This window comes from Hemibagrus wyckioides, linkage group LG03, assembly GCF_019097595.1.
Source record: "Hemibagrus wyckioides isolate EC202008001 linkage group LG03, SWU_Hwy_1.0, whole genome shotgun sequence".
Classification (NCBI taxonomy): Eukaryota; Metazoa; Chordata; class Actinopteri; order Siluriformes; family Bagridae; genus Hemibagrus; species Hemibagrus wyckioides.
The window spans coordinates 2,100,146-2,122,645 of record NC_080712.1 but is presented as its reverse complement, the minus strand read 5'-3'; the positions used below and the strand labels follow the sequence as shown (position 1 = coordinate 2,122,645).

Here is a 22,500-nt window from a genome sequence, read left to right as displayed (position 1 = left end):
ACACACACACACACACACTGAGTGATACAACACTTACAGGTACACACACACACACACACTGAGTGATACAACACAACACTTACAGGTACACACACACACTGAGTGATACAACACAACACTTACAGGTACACACACACACTGAGTGATACAACACAACACTTACACACACACTCTTGATTTCTTCCCCTCTCTCTCTCTCTCTCCCTCTCTCTCTCTCTCTCTCTCTCTCTCTCTCTCTCTCTCTCTCACAGCAGTGTGATGAAGGATGGAGGAGGAGGTTGGAGGACCAGCAGGAGCAGAGCAGGAAGCAGGAGGAAACAAACAACACCAGACTCAAGGTACACACACACACACACACACACACACACACACACACACCATTTCCTCTCTGTCTTGTGGTAGTGTACTTGTACAGGTTAGTGTACTTTTATGTCCAATAACCTGGAGCTTTGACAGCCTTGACCAGTGGCCTAAAGCCTGGACATTGTTATCTGGAGCAGAGACCTTGTCTGCCTGAGCAGATGTTTTGTCCAGGCACCTGAGCAGGAAGGCTTTGTCTGCCCAGGTAGTGACCTTGTTCACCTGAGCATGGACCATGTCTCTATTTGGGATTTGTCTGGACAAGCAGAGGTCTACCTGTGCAGCTGCCCTGTACTGCCATCAGGTGTTTTCTTAACCCAAGCAGAGACGTCATTTACCTGAGCAGGAGCCTTGACCACCTGAGCAGGAGCCTTGACCACCTGAGCAGGAGCCTTGACCACCTGAGCAGGAGCCTTGACCACCTGAGCAGGGGCTTTGACCACCTGAGCCTTATCTGCGTCTTATCTGCCCCAGGATAGTCCTCATATGCCAGAGGGTGGACCAGGTCTGTCCGATCTGGTCTCTTGTCTTTACCTGACCACACAAGCTGGAGCCATATCTATGGCTTTCTCTCAGCTCACAAGGACCTAGTCTGTCTGAGCAGGAGCTTCATACGTCCAGTCAGGGGCTCTAACACTGGGCAATTGACCACACATACATACTTCTGTCTCTCTTTTATCTTACTTCTATTCAGATAGAGAAATGAAATGAAATGTTCTTTCCTTTTCCACCCTGAGCAGTACACAACATCAACACACTGACACTCCTCACTCCTGACCAAACATTTTAATCTTTCTCTCTCTCTCTCTGTCTCTGTCAGCAGTGTGATGAAGGATGGAGGAGGAGGTTAGAGGAGCAGCAGGAGCAGAGCAGGAAGCAGGAGGAAACCAACAATGCCCGACTCAGGGTGCGTACACACACACACACACACACACACACACACACACACACACACGCACACGCACAAATTTTCTGGTTCCATTAGAATTAGTATTTAAACAGTCCTCTTCATCATGCTGTTCACATTTTGACATCATGAGAGCAAGACCACACCTAACAGTTGATCAACAGAACCTCACCATTGCGAGGCTTCAAACAGGATGTTCTCAGAGGGAAGTGGCCACTGAGCTTAGAGTGTCACAGAGTGTCATCAGCAGGTTGCGACAGAGATACAGAGAGACTGGAAGAGTCACAGAAAGGCATAGAAGTGGACGTCCTTTGGCCACAGTCGATTCAAGCTGAGCAGAAATGATGGCCGCCAACGATGTTGGAGACGTCAAGGAGAGCGCTATGCATCAGCCACTGTTGTGGTGGTGTTACAGTCTGGGCAGGTGTGTCCACTCAATACAGAACTGACCTACATCTTGTGAATGGTACAGTGACAAGCCAATACTACCTGAATAACATCATTAATCCAGTCATTGTGCCCCTGCATGAACAACACAGGCCTAATTTCATCTTCATGGACGACAATGCTCCAGCTCATCGAGGTCGCATCATTAGGGAACGGCTGCTGGAGGCTGGGGTACCTCAAATGGAGTGACCTGCACTTTCTCCAGACCCGAATCCCATAGAAAACCTCTGGGATCAGCCGAGTCGCCGTGTAGAGGCTCGTAACCCCGCACCCCAGAACCTCAATGACCTGAGGGCCGCCCTTCAAGAAGAGTGGAATGCCATGCCTCAGCAGACAATAAGTCGACTCGTGAACAGCATGAGACGTCGTGGTCAAGCTGTAATTGATGGTCAAGGGCACATGACAGATTATTGAGACATTGAGATTTTTTGTTGTGGTATACCCACCACTGTTGTTGGCTTTTGTTTCAGTAAATTGTTTGAGATGAGGAAATCACCACTGCAGCTTCTACTTAAATGCCCTACTTTCATGATATAATATCACTGTAGTGTGAACTACAGCCAAATAAAGCTAAATACAGCTAAAAGCCAAATATCCTTAACTTTTTATGAGTGGTGTGTGTATATATATATATACATATATATATATACACACACATTTACACATATATATATATACAAACACCTATATGTGTTTTTGAGGCTCATGCACCATCTGTCTGTCTCTCTCTCTCTCTCTCTCTCTCTCTGTCTGTCTGTCTCTCTCTCTCTCTCTCTTTCTGCCTCTCTCTCTCTATCGCTCTCTCTCTCTGCAGGAGGTACAGGAGGAGTTGGTGAAGATTCAGACAGTCAGCTCGTCTCTGTCAGTTCAGCTCAGTTCAGTTCAGCAGAAGCTCAGTGAGAGAGAGCAGCAGCTCCAACAGCTCAGGTCACTCAATACACACTATATAGTACACTACACCCTACACACTACACCCTACACACTATATATAGTACACTACACCCTACACACTATATAGTACACTACACACTACACCCTACACACTATATATAGTACACTACACCCTACACACTACACCCTACACACTATATAGTACACTACACCCTACACACTACACCCTACACACTATATATAGTACACTACACCCTACACTATATATAGTACACTACACCCTACACACTATATAGTACACTACACCCTACACACTATATATAGTACACTACACCCTACACATTATATAGTATACTACACACTACACCCTACACACTATATATAGTACACTACACCCTACACACTATATAGCACACTACATCCTACACACTATACACTATATAGCACTCTAGACATTATATAGTACACTACACCCTACACACTATATAGTACACTACACCCTGCACACTATATAGTACACTACACCCTGCACACTATATAGTACACTACACCCTGCACACTATATAGTACACTACACCCTACACACTATATATTACACTACACCCTGCACACTATATAGTACACTACACCCTGCACACTATATAGTACACTACACCCTGCACACTATATAGTACACTACACCCTGCACACTATATATTACACTACACCCTACACACTATATATTAAACTACACCCTACACACTACACCCTACACACTATATATAGTACACTACACCCTACACACTATATAGTACACTACACCCTGCACACTATATATTACACTACACCCTGCACACTATATATTAAACTACACCCTACACACTACACCCTACACACTATATAGTACACTACACCCTGCACACTATATATTACACTACACCCTGCACACTATATATTAAACTACACCCTACACACTACACCCTACACACTATATAGTACACTACACCCTACACACTACACCCTACACACTATATATAGTACACTACACCCTACACTATATATAGTACACTACACCCTACACACTATATAGTACACTACACCCTGCACACTATATAGTACACTACACCCTGCACACTATATAGTACACTACACCCTGCACACTATATAGTACACTACACCCTGCACACTATATATTACACTACACCCTGCACACTATATAGTACACTACACCCTGCACACTATATAGTACACTACACCCTGCACACTATATAGTACACTACACCCTGCACACTATATATTACACTACACCCTGCACACTATATATTAAACTACACCCTACACACTACACCCTACACACTATATATAGTACACTACACCCTACACACTATATAGTACACTACACCCTGCACACTATATATTACACTACACCCTGCACACTATATATTAAACTACACCCTACACACTACACCCTACACACTATATATAGTACACTACACCCTACACACTATATAGTACACTACACCCTACACACTACACCCTACACACTATATAGTACACTACACCCTACACACTACACCCTACACACTATATAGTACACTACACCCTACACACTACACCCTACACACTATATATAGTACACTACACCCTACACTATATATAGTACACTACACCCTACACACTATATAGTACACTACACCCTACACACTATATAGTACACTACACCCTACACACTATATATAGTACACTACACCCTACACATTATATAGTATACTACACACTACACCCTACACACTATATATAGTACACTACACCCTACACACTATATAGCACACTACATCCTACACACTATACACTATATAGCACTCTAGACACTATATAGCACACTACACCCTACACACTATATAGTACACTACACCCTGCACACTATATAGTACACTACACCCTGCACACTATATAGTACACTACACCCTGCACACTATATATTACACTACACCCTGCACACTATATATTACACTACACCCTACACACTATATAGTACACTACACCCTGCACACTATATAGTACACTACACCCTGCACACTATATATTACACTACACCCTGCACACTATATATTAAACTACACCCTACACACTACACCCTACACACTATATATAGTACACTACACCCTACACACTATATATAGTACACTACACCCTACACACTATATAGCACACTACATTCTACACACTATACACTATATAGCACTCTAGACACTATATAGCACACTACACCCTACACACTATATAGTACACTACACCCTGCACACTATATAGTACACTACACCCTGCACACTATATAGTACACTACACCCTGCACACTATATATTACACTACACCCTGCACACTATATATTACACTACACCCTACACACTATATAGTACACTACACCCTGCACACTATATAGTACACTACACCCTGCACACTATATATTACACTACACCCTGCACACTATATATTAAACTACACCCTACACACTACACCCTACACACTATATATAGTACACTACACCCTACACACTATATATAGTACACTACACCCTACACACTATATATAGTACACTACACCCTACACACTATATAGTACACTACACCCTGCACACTATATATTACACTACACCCTGCACACTATATATTACACTACACCCTACACACTACACCCTACACACTATATATAGTACACTACACCCTACACACTATATAGTACACTACACCCTGCACACTATATATTACACTACACCCTACACACTACACCCTACACACTATATATAGTACACTACACCCTGCACACTATATATTACACTACACCCTGCACACTATATATTACACTACACCCTGCACACTATATAGTACACTACACCCTGCACACTATATATTACACTACACCCTACACACTACACCCTACACACTATATATAGTACACTACACCCTACACACTATATAGTACACTACACCCTACACACTATATAGTACACTACACCCTACACACTATATATAGTACACTACACCCTACACACTATATAGTACACTACACCCTACACACTACACCCTACACACTATATAGTACACTACACCCTACACACTACACCCTACACACTATATATAGTACACTACACCCTACACACTATATAGTACACTACACCCTACACACTATATAGTACACTACACACTACACCCTACACACTATATATAGTACACTACACCCTACACATTATATAGTATACTACACCCTACACACTATATAGTACACTACACCCTACACACTACACCCTACACACTATATATAGTACACTACACCCTACACATTATATAGTATACTACACACTACACCCTACACACTATATAGCACACTACATCCTACACACTATACACTATATAGCACTCTAGACACTATATAGTACACTACACCCTACACACTATATATTACACTACACCCTGCACACTATATAGTACACTACACCCTACACACTATATATTACACTACACCCTACACCCTTTACCCTACACCCTTTACCCTACACCCTTCACCCTATACCCTTCACCCTACATCCTACACCCTTCACCTTATACCCTACACCTTCACTCTACACCACCCCTGTCTGTGATTGGTCCAAATAATTCACATGGATGTTTGAGGAACAGCACAGAGCATTAGTTTGATTTGAGTGTGTGTGTGAGTGTGTGAGTGTGTGAGTGTGTGTGAGAGAGACCTACAGTGTGGTGATCTGAGGCCATGATACTTGTGCTGCTCCTCTCACAGCTCCAGTAAAATAATTCAGTGCCCCCTAGTGGTGTGGAGTTTTGAATTAAATGGCCGGCTTTTAATGAAGACTGTGTGTGTGTGTGTGTTTGTGTGTGTGTGTAGGGGTGAGCTGCAGGATCTTCAGTCCCTGTATGTACAGAGTGTGGCTCATGCAGGAGAGCAGGCAGAACTCATCCAGCAGCTGGAAGGTCTCAATATGGACACACAGCAGATCCTGCAGAGCCAAGAGAGAGTACACACCACACACACTGCCTCCTACCACAAGGTACACACACACACACTGCCTCCTACCACAAGGTACACACACACACACATACACACACACACTGCCTCCTACCACAAGGTACACACACACACACATACACACACACACTGCCTCCTACCACAAGGTACACACACACACACATACACACACACACTGCCTCCTACCACAAGGTACACACACACACACATACACACACACACACTGCCTCCTACCACAAGGTACACACACACACACATACACACACACACTGCCTCCTACCACAAGGTACACACACACACACATACACACACACACTGCCTCCTACCACAAGGTACACACACACACACATACACACACACACTGCCTCCTACCACAAGGTACACACACATATACACACACACTGCCTCCTACCACAAGGTACACACACACACACACATACACACACACACACTGCCTCCTACCACAAGGTACATACACACACACACTGCCTCCTACCACAAGGTACACACACACACCAAACACACTGCCTCCTACCACAAGGTACACACACACACACATACACACACACACACTGCCTCCTACCACAAGGTACACACACACACATACACACACACACACTGCCTCCTACCACAAGGTACACACACATACACACACACACTGCCTCCTACCACAAGGTACACACACATATACACAAACACACTGCCTCCTACCACAAGGTACACACACACATACACACACACACTGCCTCCTACCACGAGGTACACACACACATACGCACACATACTGCCTCCTACCACGAGGTACACACACACATACACACACAGCCTCCTACCCCAATGTACACACACACTGCGTCCTACCACACGGTACACACACACACCTCACACACTGCCTCCTACCACAAGGGACACACACACACACACTGCCTCCTACCACAAGGTACACACACACACACACACAGCCTCCTACCACGAGGTACACAAACACACACACACACACAGCCTCCTACCATGAGGTACACAAACACACACACACACACTGCCTCCTACCACAAGGTACACACACACACACACACACACACACAGCCTCCTACCACGAGGTACACAAACACACACACACACACTGCCTCCTACCACAAGGTACACATACACATACACACACATACACACACAGCCTCCTACCACACGGTACACACACACACACACACACACACTGCCTCCTACCACGAGGTACACACACACATACACACACATACACACACAGCCTCCTACCACACGGTACACACACACACACACACTGCCTCCTACCACAAGGGACACACACACACTGCCTCCTACCACGTGGTACACACACACACACACACACACACACACTGCCTCCTACCACGTGGTACACACACACACACACACACAACCTCCTACCACGAGGTACACACACACACACACACACACACACACTGCCTCCTACCACGTGGTACACACACACACACACACAACCTCCTACCACGAGGTACACACACACACACACACACACACACACTGCCTCCTACCACAAGGTACATACACACACACACACACACTGCCTCCTACCATGAGGTACATACACACACACACACACACACACACAGTCTCCTACCACGAGGAACACACACACACACACACTGCCTCCTACCACAAGGTACACACACACACCAAACACACTGCCTCCTACCACAAGGGACACACACACACACAGCCTCCTACCACGAGGTACACACACACACACACACACACACTGCCTCCTACCACAAGGTACACATACACACACACACACACAGCCTCCTACCACGAGGTACACACACACACACACACACACAGCCTCCTACCACGAGGTACACACACACACACACACACACACAGCCTCCTACCACGAGGTACACATACACACTGCCTCCTACCACAAGGTACACACACATACACACACACACTGCCTCCTACCACAAGGTACACACACACACACTGCGTCCTACCACACAGTACACACACACACCTCACACACTGCCTCCTACCACAAGGTACACACACACACACCAAACACACTGCCTCCTACCACAAGGTACACACACACACACACACACAGCCTCCTACCATGAGGTACACACACACATACACACACTGCCTCCTACCACGAGGTACACACCCACACACAGCCTCCTACCACGAGGTACACACACACACTGCCTCCTACCACAAGGTACATACACACACACACAGCCTCCTACCATGAGGTACACACACACATACACACACATACACACACAGCCTCCTACCACGAGGTACACACACACACTGCCTCCTACCACAAGGTACATACACACACACACACACACACACACTGCCTCCTACCACAAGGTACACACACACACCTCACACACTGCCTCCTACACCAAGGCACACACACACACACACACACTGCCTCCTACCACGAGGTGTACACACACACACACACACACACAACCTCCTACCACGAGGTACACACACACACAGCCTCCTACCATGAGGTACACACACACACACACAGCCTCCTACCATGAGGTACACACACACACACACACACACACACACTGCCTCCTACCACAAGGTACACACACACACACTGCCTCCTACCACAAGGTACACACACACACACTGCCTCCTACCACAAGGTACACACACACACACACACACACTGCCTCCTACCACAAGGTACACACACACACACACACACACTGCCTCCTACCACAAGGTACACACACACACACTGCCTCCTACCACAAGGTACACACACACACACACACACTGCCTCCTACCACAAGGTACACACACACACCAAACACACTGCCTCCTACCACAAGGTACACACACACACACCAAACACACTGCCTCCTACCACAAGGTACACACACACACCAAACACACTGCCTCCTACCACAAGGTACACACACACACACACACACCTCACACACTGCCTCCTACCACAAGGCACACACACACACACACACACACACTGCCTCCTACCACAAGGCACACACACACACACACACACACTGCCTCCTACCACAAGGCACACACACACACCTCACACCAAACACACTGCCTCCTACCACAAGGTACACACACACACCAAACACACTGCCTCCTACCACAAGGTACACACACACACACCAAACACACTGCCTCCTACCACAAGGTACACACACACACCAAACACACTGCCTCCTACCACAAGGTACACACACACCTCACACACTGCCTCCTACCACAAGGCACACACACACACACTGCCTCCTACCACAAGGCACACACACACACCTCACACCAAACACACTGCCTCCTACCACAAGGTACACACACACACACCAAACATACTGCCTCCTACCACGAGGTACACACCCACACACACCTCACACACTGCCTCCTACCACAAGGCACACACACACACACACCTCACACACTGCCTCCTACCACAAGGTACACACACACCTCACACACTGCCTCCTACCACAAGGCACACACACACACACACACACTGCCTCCTACCACAAGGCACACACACACACACACCTCACACACTGCCTCCTACCACAAGGTACACACACACACACACCTCACACACTGCCTCCTACCACAAGGCACACACACACACCTCACACACTGCCTCCTACCACAAGGCACACACACACACACACACACACACACACTGCCTCCTACCACAAGGCACACACACACACCTCACACACTGCCTCCTACCACAAGGTACACACACACACACACCTCACACACTGCCTCCTACCACAAGGCACACACACACACACACACACACACTGCCTCCTACCACAAGGTACACACACACACACACACACACTGCCTCCTACCACAAGGCACACACACACACCAAACACACTGCCTCCTACCACAAGGTACACACACACACACACCTCACACACTGCCTCCTACCACAAGGCACACACACACACCTCACACACTGCCTCCTACCACAAGGCACACACACACACACACACACACACTGCCTCCTACCACAAGGCACACACACCTCACACACTGCCTCCTACCACGAGGTACACACACACACACACCTCACACACTGCCTCCTACCACAAGGCACACACACACACACACACACCTCACACACTGCCTCCTATCACAAGGCACACACACACACACACACACACACACTGCCTCCTACCACAAGGTACACACACACACCTCACACACTGCCTCCTACCACAAGGCACACACACACACCTCACACACTGCCTCCTACCACAAGGCACACACACACACACACACACACACACACACTGCCTCCTACCACAAGGCACACACACACACCTCACACACTGCCTCCTACCACAAGGCACACACACACACCTCACACACTGCCTCCTACCACAAGGCACACACACACACCTCACACACTGCCTCCTACCACAAGGCACACACACACACACACCTCACACACTGCCTCCTACCACAAGGTACACACACACCAAACACACTGCCTCCTACCACAAGGTACACACACACACACACCTCACACACTGCCTCCTACCACAAGGCACACACACACACACACACACACACACTGCCTCCTACCACAAGGCACACACACACACCTCACACACTGCCTCCTACCACAAGGTACACACACACCAAACACACTGCCTCCTACCACAAGGTACACACACACACACACCTCACACACTGCCTCCTACCACAAGGTACACACACACACACACCAAACACACTGCCTCCTACCACAAGGTACACACACACACACACCAAACACACTGCTTCCTACCACAAGGTACACACACACACACAGCCTCCTACCACGAGGTACACACACACACTGCCTCCTACCACAAGGTACACACACACACACACACACTGCCTCCTACCATGAGGTACACACACACACCTCACACACTGCCTCCTACCACAAGGTACACACACACAGCCTCCTACCATGAGGTACACACACACACCTCACACACTGCCTCCTACCACGAGGTACACACACACACACAGCCTCCTACCACGAGGTACACACACACACACACTGCCTCCTACCATGAGGTACACACACACACCTCACACACTGCCTCCTACCACAAGGTACACACACACACACTGCCTCCTACCACAAGGTACACACACACACTGCCTTCTACCACAAGGTACACACACACACACACACTGCCTCCTACCACAAGGTACACACACACACACTGCCTCCTACCACAAGGTACACACACACAGCCTCCTACCACGAGGTACACACACACACACACAGCCTCCTACCACGAGGTACACACACACACACACTGCCTCCTACCATGAGGTACACACACACACCTCACACACTGCCTCCTACCACAAGGTACACACACACACTGCCTCCTACCACAAGGTACACACACACACACACACTGCCTCCTACCACAAGGCACACACACACCTCACACACTGCCTCCTACCACAAGGCACACACACACACACACACTGCCTCCTACCACAAGGCACACACACACCTCACACACTGCCTCCTACCACAAGGCACACACACACCTCACACACTGCCTCCTACCACAAGGCACACACACACACACACATACTGCCTCCTACCACAAGGCACACACACACACCAAACACACTGCCTCCTACCACAAGGTACACACACACACCAAACACACTCCCTCCTACCACAAGGTACACACACACACCAAACACACTGCCTCCTACCACAAGGTACACACACACACCAAACACACTGCCTCCTACCACAAGGTACACACACACACACACCTCACACACTGCCTCCTACCACAAGGTACACACACACACACACACACACCTCACACACTGCCTCCTACCACAAGGTACACACACACACACACACCTCACACACTGCCTCCTACCACAAGGTACACACACACACACACACCAAACACACTGCCTCCTACCACAAGGTACACACACACACACAGCCTCCTACCACGAGGTACACACACACATACACACACAGCCTCCTACCACGAGGTACACACACACACACTGCCTCCTACCACAAGGTACACCCACACACAGCCTCCTACCACGAGGTACACACACACACACACACACACACTGCCTCCTACCATGAGGTACACACACACACCTCACACACTGCCTCCTACCACGAGGTACACACACACACACACTGCCTCCTACCATGAGGTACACACACACACCTCACACACTGCCTCCTACCACAAGGTACACACACACACACTGCCTTCTACCACAAGGTACACACACACACACACACTGCCTCCTACCACAAGGTACACACACACACACTGCCTTCTACCACAAGGTACACACACACACACACACTGCCTCCTACCACAAGGTACACACACACACAGCCTCCTACCACAAGGTACACACACACACTGTGTCCTACCACACGGTACACACACACCTCACACACTGCCTCCTACACCAAGGCACAAACACACACACACACTGCCTCCTACCACGAGGTGTACACACACACACACACACACACAACCTCCTACCACGAGGTACACACACACACAGCCTCCTACCACGAGGTACACACACACACACACAGCCTCCTACCATGAGGTACACACACACACAGCCTCCTACCACAAGGTACACACACACACACACTGCCTCCTACCACAAGGTACACACACACACCAAACACACTGCCTCCTACCACAAGGTACACACACACACACACCAAACACACTGCCTCCTACCACAAGGTACACACACACACCAAACACACTGCCTCCTACCACAAGGTACACACACACACACACCTCACACACTGCCTCCTACCACAAGGCACACACACACACCAAACACACTGCCTCCTACCACAAGGTACACACACACACACACACACACCTCACACACTGCCTCCTACCACAAGGTACACACACACACACCAAACACACTGCCTCCTACCACAAGGTACACACACACACACCAAACACACTGCCTCCTACCACAAGGTACACACACACACCAAACACACTGCCTCCTACCACAAGGTACACACACACACCAAACACACTGCCTCCTACCACAAGGTACACACACACACCTCACACACTGCCTCCTACCACAAGGTACACACACACACACACACCTCACACACTGCCTCCTACCACAAGGCACACACACACACCAAACACACTGCCTCCTACCACAAGGTACACACACACCTCACACACTGCCTCCTACCACAAGGTACACACACACACACCAAACACACTGCCTCCTACCACAAGGTACACACACACACCAAACACACTGCCTCCTACCACAAGGTACACACACACACCTCACACACTGCCTCCTACCACAAGGTACACACACACACACCTCACACACTGCCTCCTACCACAAGGTATACACACACACACACACCAAACACACTGCCTCCTACTACAAGGTACACACACACACACACACACACCTCACACACTGCCTCCTACTACAAGGTACACACACACACACACACACACACCTCACACACTGCCTCCTACTACAAGGTATACACACACGCACATACACACACTGCCTCCTACCACAAGGTACACACACATCACACACTGCCTCCTACACCACGGTACATACACACACTGCCTCCTACCACAAGGTACACACACACACACACACTGCCTCCTACCACAAGGTACACACACACACACTCTGCCTCCTACCACAAGGTACACACACACACACTCTGCCTCATACCACAAGGTACACACACACACATACTCTGCTTTATACCACAAGGTACACACACACACTCTGCCTCATACCACAAGGTACACACACACACACAAACACACACACACACATACTCTGCTTTATACCACAAGGTACACACACACACTTTGCCTCATACCACAAGGTACACACACACAAACACACACACATACTTTGCATCATACCACAAGGTACACACACACACTCTGCCTCATACCACAAGGTACACACACACACACAAACACACACACACACATACTCTGCTTTATACCACAAGGTACACACACACACTTTGCCTCATACCACAAGGTACACACACACAAACACACACACATACTTTGCATCATACCACAAGGTACACACACACACTCTGCCTCATACCACAAGGTACACACACACAAACACACACACATACTTTGCATCATACCACAAGGTACACACACACAGTCTGCCTCATACCACAAGGTACACACACACACAAACACACACACACACACACACTGCATCATACCACAAGGTACACACACACAGTCTGCCTCATACCACAAGGTACACACACACACACAAACACACACACACACATACTCTGCTTTATACCACAAGGTACACACACACACTTTGCCTCATACCACAAGGTACACACACACACAAACACACACACACACATACTCTGCATCATACCACAAGGTACACACACACAAACACACACACACACAGCCACATACACAAAGGTACACACTGCACACATACACTGCCTTATTCCACAAGGCACATGCACACACAAACACACTACATCGTAGTGACACAATCCTTCGTAAACACGTAAAACACAATCCTTGTGTGTATCACAAGGAACACACACATATTGCCTCATACCACAAAGCACATGCACACTCGCACACACTACATCGTACCACAAAGTACACACACACACACACACACACACACACTAACACACACAGAACCTCATACCACAAGATACACACATCACCATTTGAAGTTGATTATTTTCTTATGACAGTAGCATAAACTTTGTGTGTGTGTGTCTGTGTGTGTGTGTCTGTGTGTGTGTCTGTGTGTGTGTCTGTGTGTCAGCTGTACAGTGAGCTGAGCGTTTCCTATCAGGCGCTCCGCCTCAGTGAGGAACAGCTGCGACAGAGGAACGTCAGTCTCACTGAACAGCTTTGTCAGAAGGAACAGCAAGTCTCTGAACTTCAGGACCAACTACAGCAGCTCCAACAGCCTGTAACACCCCACCCTCTGTCCAGTCAGGTGCGCACTACACCCCACCCTCTGTCCAGTCAAGTGAGCACTACACCCCACCCTCTGTCCAGTCAGGTGAGCACTACACCCCACCCTCTGTCCTACAGAGTGTCCTAAAGTGTGCACTACATCCTACAGAGTGTTCTAAAGAGTGCTCTACACCCTACAAAGTGTTATAGAGAGTGCTCTACACCCTACAGAGTGTCCTAAAGAGTGCACTACACCCTACAGAGTGTCCTAAAGAGTGCTCTACACCCTACAGAGTGTCCTAAAGAGTGCACTACACCCTACAGAGTGTCCTAAAGAGTGCACTACACCCTACAGAGTGTCCTAAAGAGTGCACTACACCCTACAGTGTTATAAAGAGTGCATTACATGCTTCAGAGTGTTACAAAGAGTGCAATACACCCTACAGATTGTTATAAAGAGTGCACTACACCTTACAGAGTGTCCTAAAGAGTGCTCTACACCCTACAGAGTGTCCTAAAGTGTGCACTACACCCTACAGAGTGTCCTAAAGAGTGCTCTACACTCTACAGAGTGTTATAAAGAGTGCACTACACCTTACAGAGTGTTATAAAGAGTGCACCACACTCTAAAGAGTGTTATAAAGAATGCTCTACACCCTACAGAATGTCCTAAAGAGTGCTCTACACCTTACAGAGTGTCATAAAGAGTGCACTACACCTTACAGGGTGTTATAAAGAGTGTTCTACACCTTACAGAGTGTCATAAAGAGTGCTCTACACCCTACAGAATGTCCTAAAGAGTGCACTACATCCTACAGAGTGTTATAAAGAGTGCACTACACCTTACAGAGTGTCCTAAAGAGTGCACTACACCCTACAGAGTGTTATAAAGAGTGCATTACATGCTTCAGAGTGTTATAAAGAGTGCAATACACCCTACAGAGTGTTATAAAGAGTGCACTTCACCTTACAGAGTGTTATAAAGAGTGCACTACACCCTACAGAGTGTCCTAAAGAGTGCACTACACCCTACAGAGTGTCCTAAAGAGTGCTCTACACCCTACAGAGTGTCCTAAAGTGTGCACTACACCCTACAGAGTGTCCTAAAGAGTTCTCTACACCCTACAGAGTGTCCTAAAGTGTGCACTACACCCTACAGAGTGTCCTAAAGAGTGCTCTACACCCTACAGAGTGTCCTAAAGAGTGCACCACACCTTACAGAGTGTCCTAAAGAGTGCACTACACCCTACAGAGTGTTATAAAGAGTGCATTACATGCTTCAGAGTGTTACAAAGACTGCAATACACCCTACAGATTGTTATAAAGAGTGCACTACACCTTACAGAGTGTCCTAAAGAGTGCTCTACACCCTACAGAGTGTCCTAAAGAGTGCTCTACACTCTACCGAGTGTTATAAAAAGTGCACTACACCTTAGTGTTATAAAGAGTGCACTACACCCTAAAGAGTGTTATAAAGAGTGCTCTACACCCTACAGAATGTCCTAAAGAGTGCTCTACACCTTACAGAGTGTCATAAAGAGTGCACTACACCCTACAGAGTGTCCTAAAGAGTGCTCTACACCCTACAGAGTGTCCTAAAGTGTGCACTACACCCTACAGAGTGTCCTAAAGAGTTCTCTACACCCTACAGAGTGTCCTAAAGTGTGCACTACACCCTACAGAGTGTCCTAAAGAGTGCACTACACCCTACAGAGTGTTATAAAGAGTGCATTACATGCTTCAGAGTGTTACAAAGAGTGCAATGCACCCTACAGATTGTTATAAAGAGTGCACTACACCTTACAGAGTGTCCTAAAGAGTGCTCTACACCCTACAGAGTGTCCTAAAGTGTGCACTACACCCTACAGAGTGTCCTAAAGAGTGCACTACACCTTACAGAGTGTCATAAAGAGTGCTCTACACCTTACAGGGTGTCATAAAGAGTGCACTACACCTTACAGGGTGTTATAAAGAGTGCTCTACACCTTACAGAGTGTCATAAAGAGTGCTCTACACCCTACAGAATGTCCTAAAGAGTGCACTACATCCTACAGAGTGTTATAAAGAGTGCACTACACCTTACAGAGTGTCCTAAAGAGTGCACTTCACCTTACAGAGTGTTATAAAGAGTGCACTACACCCTACAGAGTGTCCTAAAGAGTGCTCTACACCCTACAGAGTGTCCTAAAGTGTGCACTACACCCTACAGAGTGTCCTAAAGAGTTCTATACACCCTACAGAGTGTCCTAAAGTGTGCACTACACCCTACAGAGTGTCCTAAAGAGTGCTCTACACCCTACAGAGTGTCCTAAAGAGTGCACCACACCTTACAGAGTGTCCTAAAGAGTGCACCACACCTTACAGAGTGTCCTAAAGAGTGCACTACACCCTACAGAGTGTTATAAAGAGTGCATTACATGCTTCAGAGTGTTACAAAGAGTGCAATACACCCTACAGATTGTTATAAAGAGTGCACTACACCTTACAGAGTGTCCTAAAGAGTGCTCTACACCCTACAGAGTGTCCTAAAGTGTGCACTACACCCTACAGAGTGTCCTAAAGAGTGCTCTACACTCTACAGAGTGTTATAAAGAGTGCACTACACCTTACAGAGTGTTATAAAGAGTGCACTACACCCTAAAGAGTGTTATAAAGAGTGCTCTACACCCTACAGAATGTCCTAAAGAGTGCTCTACACCTTACAGTGTTATAAAGAGTGCGTTACACCTTACAGTGTTATAAAGAGTGCTCTACACCTTACAGGGTGTTATAAAGAGTGCTCTACACCCTACAGAATGTCCTAAAGAGTGCTCTACACCCTACAGAATGTCCTAAAGAGTGCTCTACACCTTACAGTGTTATAAAGAGTGCTCTACACCTTAGTGTTATAAAGAGTGCTCTACACCTTACAGTGTTATAAAGAGTGCATTACACCTTACAGTGTTATAAAGAGTGCTCTACACCTTACAGGGTGTTATAAAGAGTGCTCTACACCCTATAGAATGTCCTAAAGAGTGCTCTACACCCTACAGAATGTCCTAAAGAGTGCTCTACACCCTACAGAATGTCCTAAAGAGTGCTCTACACCCTACAGAATGTCCTAAAGAGTGCTCTACACCCTACAGAGTGTCCTAAAGAGTGCTCTACACCCTACAGGGTGTTATAAAGAGTGCTCTACACCCTACAGAATGTCCTAAAGAGTGCTCTACACTCTACAGAATGTCCTAAAGAGTGCTCTACACCTTACAGAATGTCCTAAAGAGTGCTCTACACCCTACAGAATGTCCTAAAGAGTGCTCTACACCCTACAGAATGTCCTAAAGAGTGCTCTACACCCTACAGAATGTTCTAGAGTGCTCTACACCTTACAGAATGTCCTAAAGAGTGCTCTACACCTTACAGAATGTCCTAAAGAGTGCTCTACACCCTACAGAATGTCCTAAAGAGTGCTCTACACCTTACAGAATGTCCTAAAGAGTGCTCTACACCTTATAGAATGTCCCAAAGAGTGCTCTACACCTTACAGAATGTCCTAAAGAGTGCTCTACACCTTACAGAATGTCCTAAAGAGTGCTCTACACCTTACAGAATGTCCTAAAGAGTGCTCTACACCCTACAGAATGTCCTAAAGAGTGCTCTACACCTTACAGAATGTCCTAAAGAGTGCTCTACACCCTACAGAATGTCCTAAAGAGTGCTCTACACCCTATAGCACCCTACAGAGTGTTATAAAGAGTGCTCTGCATCCTACAGAATGTTATAAAGATCACACTTGTTTATTCTATGTCAAAGAAAGCTTATTTGTAAAAATGTAAGTATTTAAATAATTGCTGATTAGTCAGGATGTCACCCATCACTAGGCCACACCCTCCTGTCAAGCTCCACCCACCTTCATGGACACAGTGCTGTAGTTTAAAGATTAATTGTACAGTTCTGACACTTGTCAGTACCTGACCCACACCGGGAACACCATTTACACTGCCCGTGTGTGGAAACTCAGGTTATCTTCTCCGCATGACCGGAATTGCTTCCACTTCCTGTCACCATTTTAACAACAGCCGTGTTCCTCAATCAGCAATTGTAGTGGACGAATGAGTGAGGGAGAGGACGATTGAGGGATGGAGTGAATGAATAAGTGAAGGATTGAAGGAATACATTCATTTTTGTGAATAAATAATCTGAATAAATAAATAAATATTTTGTTTCTTAAATGCAGATTAAAATACATTAATGAATGTTTATAAACGTGTGCTGAAATAAGTAGAACATATCTTAAATGTAAAACACACACACACACCTGTATTACCCAAATGGAGTCTAGCTAATGTAAAATAATTAAAAGTCATTTTTCATTTATTTAAATTTTATTTAATCAATTTAATTTGTGCCGATTCAATCGATTACTTAATTTAATCAATATAATTTCATTGACATATTTTACCAAAAAAAGTGTGTTTATATCAAGAGAATCACTAGTAAAGAACTGTTTCCTGCACGGATCAAGGAAATGTCAACAACACATTATAACACATTATACAGTGTTATAATAACAGTGTTATAAATACCCGAAACTGCAGTAAATCATGTGGTCACATTTCAGACGCATTTCTGCACATGTGCAGTACATATCGTATAAAATAATATAAACATCTGAAAACATCTGTATAGTGAGGCGCTATTATCTGTAGTCATGTCACTTTAATCAGAACAGAGGAAATAGATTGATCTGTCTCTGTACATGAATTACTGACACACTGTCTGCATCCTCACAGCGCTACACATTCAGCTTCACTTCATTTCTTCTGTCCTCCTGACCCCCGTGTCAGCTTCCTTTAGAAACCTTAAACTCTGAAATCATCCTGTTTAATTCTCTTTAATGGTATTTTTCTCTCTGCAGTAAATAAAAGTTCAGGATGATCTGCATCCGTAAACATCGTTCATGTCCCAGATTCCAGTTAGACAGGATAGTTCTTGTATTTGTGTGGATTTGATGGAGTTGGTCTGAGATTAGACCGCTAGACAGGGCAGAGAATGGCTTGAGATTGGAGGTGTGGAATGAATGGGGTTTGTTCTCAGGTTCTCGCCCCGCAGCAGCTGATGGACCACAGGTGGCTTCGCTCTGCTCAGAGCCAGCATGCACCCAGGGATGGAAGATAATCTAGCCGTAGAACTTTTTAGCGCCGATTTTTAGTTAAAGGCCGGGCGTCATTAAGGCGAGCGGCAGCGCGAGCGAGAGTGAATCCCTCCTTCCTCTTTTGTTAACGTCCATTAATTCAGCGTTCAGCGTTCAAATATAAATGGATCAATTAGTGAGTCATTAAATACAACTAGGCAAAGTTCCCTCAGTAATTACTGTTCAGATCTGCAGGGCTGCATTCCAGGAAACGGAGGAGTGTGTGTGTGTGTGTGAGAGTGTGTGTGTGTGCAGTAGCAGCAGAGTCTTTTTGGTGTGACTGTAGACTCACTGATTCGAGGATCTGCTTTAATATTAACTGGTGTTTACCGAACACACGTCACAGCCTTGTTTCTCGACTTCTCCTCAGCCCACATGCATCAAAGCAAGCGGATCAGGTATCCCGACGTGCCGCACGGTCGGTGGGGCTTTCGCTAATTTGCTCCGACAGGAGTGTGTGTTTCTGTATAATCCGGAATTCTGTAACAACTGGAACACCTGTACAATCCTAACGCTCCTGTTTCCTTTCTTGAGCAGGGTTACATTTTAATTTTAAATGTTTGCGAGTCTGTGATGGAGATGATCAAAGTGCGGGTTGGTGGGGGATCACTCGCTTGCTCGCTCGGTGTGTGTGTCTGATTTGAATAAGGGGCTTTTGAACAGTGTGTTGAGGAGAGAGAGTAGCAGGAGGCACAGAAACACACTGTCAGGACTCAAGACTTCACCACTTTTCCATCACTCCATTTATTTATCCCACAACTCATCTGACTGCTAGACAGAAGGATCACACACACACACACACACACTTCAGAGCTACATCGCTGAAATTTTGCTTGGGTAATAAGTAAAGACTAAACACGCGCTGTAACTATCTGCTGTGACACACTGAGTGACCGTGTGGTGTGATGAAGCAGAGATAGTCTTTAAACTGAAGCATTCCTCTACCTTTTAAACTGAATTTTTTTGTTTATTTGTTATTTTATTTATTTTAAATAGGAAATAATATGACGGAAATCACCTGGCTTGTCGTGTGATCAGGAACCCGTACATTATAAACCCCTGGGTCTTGAAAATGTCTTAGAATCTTCTGCCTCTTACATCACACCGGCACTGCTGACATCGACACGTGTTAAATAAATAGCTCCTAACGTCACTGTTTCAGCTGTTACACACGTTTTTAATGCACGTTTATGTGGAACGTCTGCTGTACAGTCCCCATGAATGAGCTGTTACTGTAGAAATGATAACATACCATAATATAAACCTGTGATGCTGCTGTTATAGGAAATGAATCACTTTCCAGCCAATCAGAGTCCAGGCCTCAGCAGCACTTCAACACACTGGTGTACTGTATAACTAACACTCCACCATGTCACTGTCACAGGTTTAGAGTGCTTTAAGATGAGCCTTGAACTGACAGTACATTAGGTTGAGGTGGTGCCGTGACCCGGGTTGAGTGGGTTGAGCAGTGAGGTTTGGGGTGTGGATGCGGAGCCTGAAGGCCTGTGTAGATTCAGGTGGAATGCGGTGTGGATTTTTTTGCCTACTCAGTCGCTGTTGCCAGGTGGTCCGCTGCCACGGCAACCCCAGATAGGGAGCTCCCATTGGTGGTTCCTGGCTGCACTCTGCTCTGATTG

General features: G+C 46.6%; 1 protein-coding gene across 8 annotated transcripts in view; it reads left to right on the top strand.

Moving 5' to 3' along the window:
• cntln (centlein, centrosomal protein) overlaps nt 1-22,500 on the top strand; it is a 182,206-nt gene that overhangs the window by 10,095 nt on the left and 149,611 nt on the right. For 4 of the 8 annotated variants that reach the window (XM_058386074.1, XM_058386068.1, XM_058386075.1 and 1 more), the window contains 5 exons: nt 252-338; nt 1,181-1,267; nt 2,529-2,641; nt 6,485-6,647; nt 15,554-15,796. In XM_058386074.1, coding sequence (XP_058242057.1) covers nt 252-338; nt 1,181-1,267; nt 2,529-2,641; nt 6,485-6,647; nt 15,554-15,796 — 693 coding nt within the window. The remainder of the gene's footprint in view (nt 1-251; nt 339-1,180; nt 1,268-2,528; nt 2,642-6,484; nt 6,648-15,553; nt 15,797-22,500) is intronic. The other 4 variants (XM_058386071.1, XM_058386070.1, XM_058386069.1 and 1 more) reach the window with 4 other exon arrangements.